This window comes from Oncorhynchus clarkii, chromosome 25, assembly GCF_045791955.1.
Source record: "Oncorhynchus clarkii lewisi isolate Uvic-CL-2024 chromosome 25, UVic_Ocla_1.0, whole genome shotgun sequence".
Lineage (NCBI taxonomy): Eukaryota > Metazoa > Chordata > Actinopteri > Salmoniformes > Salmonidae > Oncorhynchus > Oncorhynchus clarkii.
In genome coordinates this window covers 17,100,636-17,112,810 of record NC_092171.1, presented here as the reverse complement: position 1 = coordinate 17,112,810, position 12,175 = coordinate 17,100,636, and the positions used below count along the sequence as shown (strand labels likewise).

The following is a 12,175-nucleotide window of genomic DNA, read 5'->3' as shown; positions in this document are numbered from 1 at the left end:
CCGAGTTGCTCAGCGGTCTAAGGCACTGCATCTCAGTGCTAGAGGCGTCACTACAGACCCCGGTTAGATTCCAGGATGTATCACAACCGGGAGTGGTTGGAAGTTTCATAGGGCAGCGCACAATTGGCCCAGCATTGTTAGGGTTTGGCCGAGGTATGCCGTGATTGTGAATAAGAACTTGTTCTTAACTGACTTGCCTAGTTAAATAATTGTTTTTTTTAAATGAATGGCTAAATTACTTGTGGAATCAAAGAAAGGTTCCACAGAGCTCCTCCTCACCACTCTACTGGGAACTCGGGAAAAATTTGCTTCACTGGGATTTTTGTTGTTGTTGAAAGGTCATCCAACTTGGCATTCCAAGTCGGAAACTCTGGCATCTTTCTAGAGCTTAGACTTTCCTACCTGAAGATCACTGATGTCATGATTTTTTTCAGTTCCCAGTTGTCTTGAAAGCGCCACTTGTCAAGGATGTATCAGTGCAATATTGGCACGCAACATTTTGTTAGGGACCAAAGGAACAAGTACAACTTGAATTTGTAGGTTTAAAATGTCCCTCTCGTGGCCAGGGTTGACCTATTTTAAGAAATGCTGTTGGTTGGTGGATTTAACGTCTAAATTCTTTCACAGGCTGATGGAGAAGTTGTGTCAAGATATATTTAGTAGGCTACCACCTTTTGAGGTTAACATAGGGCTAACTTGTGCCATGTTATCTTATGGGACCTGAGGTGCGTTCAGTTCGCTTGAACGTTTGCTACATTCCCGTACGATTTGTACTGAATGACACGTTTCCGCAAAAAAATTAGAACAGTTTGAGGTACATTTTACGCGTTTGGTGGGTGTGGCCTGAAGCAATGAGTGACGTTTAACTTTAAATTATTGCTTATGTTTGCAAGTACGGATCTCAGATCTCTTAGTTATATCCAACGTTATTAATGAACAACACATGTTTTTCTTGACCAAAAGCGGCACAATCCCATTGCCTTCCAGTCAAAAAAACACACTAACCACTTTGTCTGCATTGGGTCTTATTTCACCCAGGACAGTGTGCAGAGTTGTTTCTCTCGCTTCACACATGTCACTCTGGCTGTGAGCCAACACTCACTTCCCAGAAATGAGTACTGGGCGGAGATCTCGTTCCTGAAGCTGGAAAGTGAAACTGGGAAAACCATTTAGAATGCGTGATGCTGCTTGTAGCTGGAAGGTTAACATTATCACAGGTTTGTAAAATTACTTTCATCATTATAACCTATGTGTGCTGTTACCTCGACCAATCGGATGGCACGCATGTAGGGTGGTCGGCAAAAGAATGTTGAGTACAGATTATTATTATAACTTTCTCAAAAAAGGGGTGACGACGAATTAAAAAAAACGAAAAAGTTTGAATACCACTGACTTAAGGTAATGTATGTGTGTGCAAAAATATACCTATCATTTGGAGCTTACTTGTGTTTACTTAGTGTTTTCAATATTAAAGTTAGTCATTTGTAATTTAGGGGTGTACTTTCAATATTCAACTACATCATCTGTTATAGATGTTGTTTCTAGATCCGATGTGGGCATTCGTTTTTCGATGCGTGGTGATTTGCTTTTACAGTAGACGCGTTATGTTTCAACGTTCCATGTGACCTTTTGTTATTAGATGTGTTCCGCATTCAAGATCTGTTGTCATCATTTTACATTTGAATTGTGTCACAATAATGTTCCAAATACAGTACTTTCCTTTACCTCTATAGAGTGCACTTTGCCCCGCCTTTTGAAATGTGTGTGTAATGAGAGAGTCAAATGCTGTAACTTTTCTCCCACTCTTTGCAGTTTGCATCTAAATTTCACCCGAAGTTGCACCAACCCTGACTGAGAATTTGACTGAAGCCCAAAGCGGTTAAACCCAAAGCAAACGAAGATGGCACCAGAATTAAACTTGTCTCCACCAACCAAATTTCTGCTGGTACCCGGTGAGCCGCAGGCACCTTGGAATGACTGGATAGAATATTTTGAGTTGTACATAAGAGGCTCGCCAGAGGAAGAGAAGATAGCACTGTTAAACATTTACCTTGGGAAGGAGGGACTGCGCATCTTAAATACTTTGACAACGATTGAAACATATGCAGCAATGATTGATGCCCTCAATGCTTACTTCAGCAATGCTCAGGAGCCGCAGGACTGTCAGGAGCCGCAAGACTGTAAGGAGCCGCAAGACTGTCAGGAGCCGCAAGACTGTCAGGAGCCGCAAGACTGTCAGGAGCCGCAAGACTGTCAGGAGCCTCAAGACTGTCAGGAGCCTCAAGACTGTCAGGAGCCTCAAGACTGTCAGGAGCCTCAGGACCCGGATGATTCACAAAGAATCAAACAGAACAGTGAGTCAAACAGAACTTCCCAAAACTTTCACAATTCTGATCATCAAAATGTGAGCACCATATTCAACATTTGTACTAATAGCAACATGCACCCATAATGTTTAAAGTTCATAAATACTTATGAAAACATTTAATAGTTGGCCAGGTAGTGTTAAGTACACAACTTTGGAATTTACCAAAACATAACATAATGTGTTGAATCCAGGTCACAGCAACATGTCTGTATCCATCCAAGTATTATCTCACTGAGATAAAGCCCACCAAACTCACAAAGCCAACTCCATGACACTCATAGGTGTTATTCAGTAGTATTAAGTATGACTAGCAATCCTGGAAAATATCCATGATAATGTGTTTTGTGTCATGGATATTTTCCAGGTAGTAAATGTAGGGTTTCTATTAGGATAGCTGTGAGGCTCTAGTACACAATGTAATGATATCTTGGGAATATATGAAGGTTGGACTGGAGGAGGGGTGGGCAAACTTTATTGGCTCGAGGGCCACATCGGGATTTTGAAATTCAACGGAGGGCCACATTTTTTGGGGGGACCAATTGTTTGTTAAAATCAATTTGTGGGGGCTTCCCGAGTGGCGCAGCGGTCTAAGGCACTGCATCACTGTTCTTGAGGTGTCACTACAGACCGGGGTTTGATCCCAGGCTGTGTCACAGCTGGCCGTGATTGGGAGACCCATGAGGCGGTGCACAATTGTCCCAGCGTCATCCGGGTTAGGAGAGAGTTTGGCAGGCCGAGATTTTCTTGTCCCATCGCGCTCTAGCAATCCTGTGGCGAGCCGGGTGCATGCACGCTGACATGGTCGCCAGGTGTACGGTGTTTTCTCCGACACATTGGTGCGGCTGGCCTCCTGGTTAAGCGGGCATTGTGTCAAGAAGCAGTGCGGGTTGTGTTTCGAAGGACGCACAGCTCTCCACCTTCACTTTTCCAGAGTCCATCCGGGAGTTGCAGCGATGGGACAAGACTAACTACTGTCGTGGAAATATTCAGTCAATCATATTTCTCAAATACCGGAGCCTGTGAGTTCAAATGGACATTTATTACAACATAATAAAAGCCGAGCTGGTTCATGAAATCAAGTCACTTTCACTCTTGGTACATACTACTTATACATTTTTCCTCGTTAAGTCACACTCATAGTAACTCCTCTTAATGACTCATCCCCTCTGGCATTTAGCCACCATTAGCTTATCGCCTTATTCATTTTAGTTTGGTTTCATATTAGGGCATGGAAACTGTAGAGCCACACCTATAGTTCAAAAAAATGTCACCTTAAGACCGGTGCATGCATGTAGGACCACAGCAGCAGTCCTTGGCACTTTACAGAAATAGGCAGACATGTCATCCTGCCAACTCCTCTGAAAGGGGCACCCATGATCTGGAAAAAACCCAAGAGGTGTAACCATAGCAACAGTACATATTAGGCCATAACACAGTTAAAGAAATAACCAGTCTTGTCCACTCCCCAGACAGGTGCATGTCTAATGGTGTCTAATGACATAGAGCACTAGTTTTGCTGACTATCCTGAAATGTATAATGGCCACACATGTTCTGAAAAATTCTCAATACTACCAATTGGATACCACGAAATTGGGGAGAAAAAAGGTCTAGAAAAAATATACATGTTTTGCGAGCTGTACTTTTCCCCCCTTGGATTAGAGGATGGTTTATGAGTAAAATGCACCCTTTTAACCTTTCAAATCCCAAATAGTGAGTAGCTAGTTTACTATCGATCACGATCGTCGTCAGGGAAATGGCCGGACCAAGGTGCAGCGTGGTGAGCGTACATTTCTTTTTATTAAAAATGTTGCCAAAAAAACCAAGAAAAAACACGACCGTGAAGCTTACTAGGGCTATACGGGCCACTAACAAAGTAAACTACCCACAACTAAGGTGGAAAAACAGGCTGCCTAAGTATGATTCCCAATCAGAGACAATGATAGACAGCTGTCCCTGATTGAGAACCATACCAAATCATAGAAACAGAAAACATAGAAATAAAGAAACTAGTCACACCCTGGCCTAACCAAAATAGAGAATAAAAGCCTCTCTATGGCCACACTATCAACAAATTACAATAGGTTAGGTTACTGTTGTGAATAACAAGTTGACTTACTGGCTAACACATACAGTATCTTTATCAACAAGCAGGATATCATAAAAGAGCAATATTTTATTTTCTAATTAGGAAAAAGGATGATCATTACAGGAGCAGCAGCAACAATGGGTGCAGGTAAGATAATCTGTTTAGTCTTTCTATTTTAGTATTTCTATTTGATGCAATAACTCCACTTATATGATTTATCTGTATTATATTTGTTGATTTTTGCAAAAAAACAACCCTTTCTGGTCAAAATCCATTGTAAACATACTTTTGATAAGTTAAAACAATGTAAATGGAACAATAATTGCCAGAAAAAAGAAACACAATATAAATGGCACAATAATTGTCAGTATAGGAAAAGGAATCTCTAGTCTATGCTCTGAACATTATTGGTTAAGCCCTTTCTAGGTGTTACCTTCAAATAATTTCACAGTTGTGTTCCTACTTTCTTTTGTCATTTAGGCCTAAGTCATTCACATTATAGTGATACCATTGTCAAACCTCCTATAACAGGGAGCCATGTATGTTTTTGGTTGTTTGCTCGTTGCATGCTCTTGTCTGCTGGGCCTTCACAGTTGCAGCAGTGGTGGGGGCACCAGTAGCCCTGGGAGTGGCAGGTGCGACTACTGTTGGGGTTGCTGTTGGAGCAACTGCAGGGGGCGCCGCAATAGGTAAAATCAAAGAAAGCTTTAATGGCATGATGGAATAAAGGAAGCCAATGGTAGTGTTTGTGATTATACTGTTTAGATCATATGACTTATTGAGTAGAATTTATCATTGATGATTGACTTAGTCGTTTTCTTCTTTGCTCTTATAATGTAAGGATGTGTATCCTGTGTGTATCCATTTTGGGTCACCCATGTTCTTTGAAACTATTACCCCACTGAGCCAAAACACACTAAAGTCCCAAAGCCACCTCCATGACACTCATAGGTTTAAGTGGTATTCCGCATGACCAGAAGTCCTTCAAAATATCTATGATGATGCATCAAAAAGCATAATCATAGATTTTTCCCAGGAAGTAAATATAGTATTTTTATTAGGATAGCTATGAGGCTTTCGTATGCAGTGTATATAATTACATTTTGGGACTATATGAAGGGTGGACTGACGGGCTAGAACATTTTTCTTTTTTAAAATCACATTTATTTTTCAATCAAATTGATTTATAAAGCCCTTTTTACATCAGCCGATGTCACAAAGTGCAATACAGAAACCCAGCCTAAAACCCCAAACAACAAGCAATGCCAATTTAGAAGCACGGTGGCTATGAAAAACTCCCTAGAAAGGCAGGAACCTAGGAAGAAACCTAGAGAGGAACCAGGCTCTAAGGGGTGGCCAGTCCTCTTCTGGCTGTGCCGGGTGGAGATTATAACAGTACATGGCCAAGATGTTCAAATGTTCATAGATGACCAGCAGGGGCAAATAATAATAATCACAGTGGTTGTGGAGGGTGCAACAGGTCGGCACCTCAGGAGTACATGTCAGTTGGCTTTTCTTTTTCTTTTTTTTTTCTTTTTTTAAATTTGACCCCTTTTTCTCCCCAATTTCGTGGTATCCAATTGTTGTAGTAGCTACTATCTTGTATCATCGCTACAACTCCCGTACGGGCTCGGGAGAGACGAAGGTTGAAAGTCATGCGTCCTCCGATACACAACCCAACCAAGCCGCACTGCTTCTTAACACAGCACGCATCCAACCCGGAAGCCAGCCGCACCAATGCGCCGGAGGAAACACCGTGCACCTGGCCACCTTGGTTAGCGCACACTGCGCCCAGCCCGCCACAGGAGTCGCTGGTGCGCGATGAGACAAGGACACCCCTACCGACCAAGCCCTCCCTAACCCGGGCGACGCTAGGCCAATTGTGCGTCGCCCCACGGACCTCCCGGTCGCGGCCGGTTACGACAGAGCCTGGGCGCGAACCCAGGGACTCTGATGGCACGTCAGTTGGCTTTTCATAGCCGATCATTCAGAAGTAGAGAGAGAGAGTTAAAAACAGCAGGTCTGGGACAAGGTAGCCCTTCCGGTGAGCAGGTCAGGGTTCCATTGCCGCAGGCAGAACAATTGAAACTAGAGCAGCAGCAGGTGGACTGGGGACAGCAAGGAATCATCAGGGCAGGTAGTCCTGAGGCATGGTCCTAGGGCTCAGGTCCTCAGAGAGAAGAAAAAGAGTTAGAGGGAGCATACTTAAAATCACACAGGACACCGGGATAAGACAGGATAAATACTCCAGATAAACTGTAACAGACTGATCCTAGCCCCCTGACACACAAACAATTGCAGCATAACGCCCTTTAACCTTTTGAATCCAAAATGGTGAGCACCTAGTTTACAATCAACAACCAAGGTTACTCTGATGGATTGGGTGAATTACAAGTTCAGTTGCCATAAAAGGAGGTTATCGTAAAATAAGCAATATTTTCTTTACCGTTTAGGAACGGGTACAATTGCTGCAGCAGCAACAGCAACAGTGGGAGCAGGTAAGATTATTTATTTAGTCAGCATGAATTCAAATGATCAATTACCAGCTTCAAATAATTTGTATAGATGTACAGTATTGCTACTTTGTTTTGTTGTTTAGGCCAAACATTCACATGACAGTGATACTATTGTCAACCTCCTATAACACGAGGCCAGGTATGTTTCTGGTTGCTTGCTCAAGTGTTTCTGCTGGGCCTTCATAGTTGCGGCAGTGGCAATGGCACCAGTTGTCCTAGGAGCGATAGGATTCACTGCTGGTGGGATTGCTGCTGGATCATATGCAGCAAGCATGATGTCTGCAGCGGCCGTGGTAAATGGAGGTGGGGTAGCAGCAGGAGGTCTTGTTGCTGTTCTACAGACGGCAGGTAAATACGAAGAATCCTACAATCTTTTGATGAAATAAAGATGGACAATGGTGGTTCTTGTGATGTCATAACTTACTAAATCACATGACTTGATGTTGTTTATCATTGCTGTTTGGATTTATTTTTATTTTTTATGTGGGACAGTGACAGATGTGTATGTGGTCAACCTAGGTGCTGCAGGGCTTTCAGGAGCGGCTACAGCGGCGGTGGGAGGTGCTGGAGCTGCGATTAGTGGAGCCTTGGGATGGGTGGCCGCAGGAGCAGGGTTCTCAGGAGCGGCAGCAGCTACTACAGCAGCTACGGCAGGTGTGTGAGTGGCAGTGTAATGTAAGCAAGTTTGTTTCTCATATATGGGATAGTGACGTGTGTGGTCTTCTCTAGGTGCTGCAGGGCTCTCTGCAATGGCTACAGCAGCCGCGGGAGGTGTTGGAGCAGCAGTTGGGGGAACAGCAGGATGGCTGGCCTCAAGGACTAGGACACCTGAAAAGGAGGAAGGAAAAGAGACAGAAGCAACTACAGCAGCTGCTGCAGGAGGTTTGTCAGATTCATTTATCATTGATAAATTGGTCATGTAAGTCAAATTAATGTTTGTCCTCTAGCGCCAAGGACTGTATAGGCTAAGGCTGGTTCATGTAGGTAAGCGACCACTATGGGGCAGTAGTCAAAGTGCAAGCAGTAGTTGTCACTTTATTGCATACATGAAAGGACAAGGTACTTTTGGTAGGTAAGGTAAACGCTTGATCAGGTGTGGTGAGTTGCTGGGACGGGGTGAGGCCAGAAGGTAATTGGGATAGGAGCCATGATCCTTCACAACAGTATGTTTGTATCGTATGTGGGACAGCGATGTGTGTGGTCTTCCTCTAGGTGCTGCAGGGCGTTCAGGAGAGTCTACAGAGGCTGTGGGAGGTGTTAGAGCAGCAGTTGTTGGAGCGTCTGAAGGGGAGGGAGGAGTCGAGGAGAGAGAGCTTTCAGGAACGACTACAGCAGCTGCAGAAGGTGTGTGGGGAGTCATTTATCATTTTAATTGGTAATGTAAGGATATTTGTGTCTCGTATGTGGAACAGCGATGTGTGTTGTCTTCATCTAGGTGCTGCAGGGCTTTCAGGAGAGGCTACAGAGGCTGTGGGAGGTGTTAGAGCAGCAGTTGGTGGAGCGGCAGGATGGCTGTTCTCAACAATCAGGACGTCTAAAAAGGAGGGAGGAGAGTAAAGAGGGAAGAGAGGAAGAGAAGAGATCCCGGAAGAGGGCCTTAAAAAAAAAAAAAAAACATATTGATACTGCAACATTCATGAAAGTGTTTTGAAAGATTTCATAATGGTGTTATGAGTGCATGTGTATACCCCCTTTGGTGTTGCCAAACATACATATATATCCACTCAAAATGTGGTTAGAGCGTTGGGCCAGTAACCGAGCGGTTGCTGGATCGAATCCCCAAAAGAAGTCGTTCTGCCCGTGAGCAAGGTAGTTAACCCAGTTCCCCGGGCGCCAAAGACGTGGATGTTGATTTAGGCAGCCCCCCTGCACCTCTCTGATTCAGAGGGGTTGGGTTAAAAGCGGAAGACACATTTCAGTTGAAGGTATTCAGTTGTACAACCTACTAGGTATCCTCCTTTCCCCTTTACAAACAGACGCATGCACATCCACTCAGAGGAACACATAGGCATGTGACACACATACTTTCAAAATAAAACTCTATTGTATACTGGAAAAAGTTTTTTGTTAGTTGTCACCGTAACAGCCCTATGACATACCAAACACAGAGCCGGTGTGTAAAGCACTTTGCAGGTGTGGTTCCCTTGCGCATTCTGGATAAATGCAATTTAATCACTGAAAACCCTGACCAACAGATTTTGCAGTGTTCTCATTCAATAGGGTTTTCAGATTATTTATCTAAAGCCATCCTTTTAAATTTGGTGTAAAGTACCTTTAATTCAAATTTTCTCAACAGACTCACTGTAATATATGGAGAGAATTTTCAGAATATTAGAGATCAATGAAATAATCCCATTTAAATATACGCATAATCGTCTCCTTTCAGCACCAATTTAAAAATACTCTGATCCTGTGTACTGTATTATTTAGGGTTTGGAAATAATTGATGAATAAAAAAAAAGTTTGGAAAGCCTTTACACACGGACTGCATTGGTGAATAAAAAAGTGGTTTGATTGATCCTGAAATTTGACATATTTCATTTTTCAACCCATGAGAAAAGTGTACAATAGGGGTTGAACAGGAGTCCTATAAATCTACCCTAATACTCGTCACTAATTACAGATGACAACGGTCCAGTAGTCGTGAACCGTGCGCCAGACTCCAGGTTTTATACTGCTAGGTATGGTCTGCGTTCCATAAAGATTGAAATAGGCTACATGCCCTTAATGATTGCACAACATGTAATACGTCAGCGTAATATGATCCACTATTGCTAGCAATACTAAAGAACAACCACACAAACGTGACAGAGGAAAGATTTAACAATGGAATTATGAGTGGCGTCTTTAGGCCTAGGTTTCCGGGGCTTCATCCAAAGAGGTTTTTGTTCCAGAAAGAAATTGTGTTTTTCTGACTAAACCACATATCTTTTGACAGTAACGCAGTGTCCCACTTTGGACTGAAGCTGAACTTTACAATATTATATTTAACCCTGTTTAAAATGAACAATGTTGAGGTGGTAGAACTGACCGAATGAAATGAATCGTAGACGTATTATAATCTATTCCTGTCTACAGGTTAACGTGCTTGGATCATGTCTGTTATTTCCATATAGGCTATGTAAATACCTGCAAGTTAGCATTTCATTGCACTGTGTACTACATGTGTATATGACGTAAACAAACTTGAAGTTTTTTTCCACCTTACTAGCTCTGTGCTTAATATTAGGAATGTTGAGATATAAATATAGCAGGCCTAGCCTATAAAAAGCTGATGGGATCTTCCTCTTTTTAATAGAAGCCATATCATGCAATTTCGATCACATTTGCAGTGATGTCAGAGTGATTAGCGGGACAATAGAGTGCTGAGTACCAGGTAGTTAGCAAGTTTGGTAGGCTACTAATGACCATCAGCAACATCAGAGCTTGGAGAAGCCTAATTACCGTGACTAAACGGTCAAGTGGAATTTGACTGCCTTCATTACTCGTGACCGCTGGTGCGGCGGTAATATGGTCACCGTAACAGCCCTAATCCTGCACATTTTTATTTTACCCCCTTTTTTCCCCAATTTCGTGGTATCCAATTGTTAATAGTTACTATCTTGTCTCATCGCTACAACTCCCGTACGGGCTCAGGAGAGACGAAGGTCGAAAGCCATGCGTCCTCCGAAACACAACCCAACCAAGCCGCACTGCTTCTTAACACAGCGCGCATCCAACCCGGAAGCCAGCAGCACCAATGTGTCGGAGGAAACACCGTGCACCTGGCGACCTGGTTAGCGTGCACTGCGCCTGGCCCGCCACAGGAGTCGCTAGTGCACGATGAGACAAGGATATCTCTACCGGCCTAACCCGGACGACGCTAGCCCAATTGTGCGTTGCCCCATGGACCTCCCGGTCGTGGCCGGCTGCGACAGAGCCTGGGCTCGAACCCAGAGTCTCTGGAATCCTGCAAATTTTCAAGTTAAAAGTCTCCATTCTCTAATACTCCTCAGTTGAGTTTACTTCACATTTCGGTCACTAATATAATGGATTTTCCAGTGCAAGTCTAGATCGCATTAGCTGTATTATGCCTACAACAGTGAAGTTTCAGTCCGCTAGGTGTTGGTCTCTACAGCATGGGCATATCTCTGGGTGACGTGGACATCTCCATGCATGCACCTTCTCAAAATATGACTAATTCAATATTGCACCATCCCATTCTCTGGGCTCTGTCTGCAATCATAACCAGTAGTATATAGAATAATAATAAGTGTTTGGTGAATCTATGAATTATGTATGACCACTGGAGTCTTTACTACTCAAAATATTTTTTTATAGAACATTTAGACATTTATTTCATCACTCAATCTTGCCAAAGCATATTCTGTTTGACGGATTAATATGAATTTAAAATAATTTGACACCATTTATATGAATCAGGTCATGAACATATGGACTTTGAAATGAACAAGGGAGAGGTTAAATGTAGGCTAAGTCTGGCATAAGCATGCAGCCATAGAGTCCTACGATCGTAACGATACATACGTTCAAGCTTTTGGCAGCTACTGTATCTGTCTCCATACCAGATAGCTGCCAAATGGTTGAACATTACTGTAGGTATCATTAGGATTCCGCAAGACACCAGTACTAAAAATGATAGCCTAAATTGCAATGCCTACAAGTTGAAGGCCTATCTGTTTATTTGGATAGGCCTAAATTAAAGTAATAGGCTTAAGAACTTTGGAGAATTTAGATGATTTTGAATGCACACTTGGATTTCAATAAACAAATGGATAAGACTGTTCTATTCTCTTTGATTTAGTTCCTATTGCAACTCAGACAAATTACAGAATGGATGACATACTGACTGACTGAACTGAATGAAGGATGAATTCAATATTAAAATACGTTAGAATGATGAGTTGCACGCATCATGCATGCTCTGCACTTTATTTGGCTAGTAGTCAAATAGGCCTACATTTGAGTATATATGATTGCATGTCTTCAGAAGGGCATCTTCTGAGGCTGAGGGGTGGCTTTACTCAAATTATTACCTAAAAATTATCAATTGAAAGTGTGGGTTCACAGCTCCAATCCAGATGTGTTGTTCATTACTGAGACGTGGTTAAGACGTGGTTATGTTGAACACTGATATTAACCTTTTAGGTTATAACGTTTTTCGGCAAGACAGATCTTCCCAAGGTGGTGGAGTGGCAATCTTT

The 12,175-nt window shown here is 42.8% G+C and overlaps 1 protein-coding gene across 6 annotated transcripts; it reads left to right on the top strand.

The window, feature by feature from the left end:
• Window positions 1-1,115: 1,115 nt before the first annotated feature.
• On the top strand, window positions 1,116-11,757 carry LOC139383877 (uncharacterized). Of its 6 annotated transcripts, none has more exons than XM_071128470.1 (11): window positions 1,116-1,217; window positions 1,813-2,169; window positions 2,222-2,354; window positions 4,558-4,602; window positions 5,049-5,144; window positions 6,909-6,953; window positions 7,158-7,319; window positions 7,491-7,625; window positions 7,701-7,853; window positions 8,184-8,315; window positions 8,407-11,757. In XM_071128470.1, exons 4-11 carry the CDS (start codon window positions 4,566-4,568, stop codon window positions 8,526-8,528), a joined length of 882 nt encoding a protein of 293 aa, XP_070984571.1. In that variant the 5' UTR covers window positions 1,116-1,217; window positions 1,813-2,169; window positions 2,222-2,354; window positions 4,558-4,565; the 3' UTR covers window positions 8,529-11,757. The 6 variants fall into 6 exon arrangements, with proteins under 6 accessions (XP_070984571.1, XP_070984567.1, XP_070984568.1 ...); XM_071128471.1 differs by having other exon boundaries at window positions 1,172-1,398; XM_071128466.1 differs by having other exon boundaries at window positions 1,813-2,354.
• Window positions 11,758-12,175: the final 418 nt, after the last annotated feature.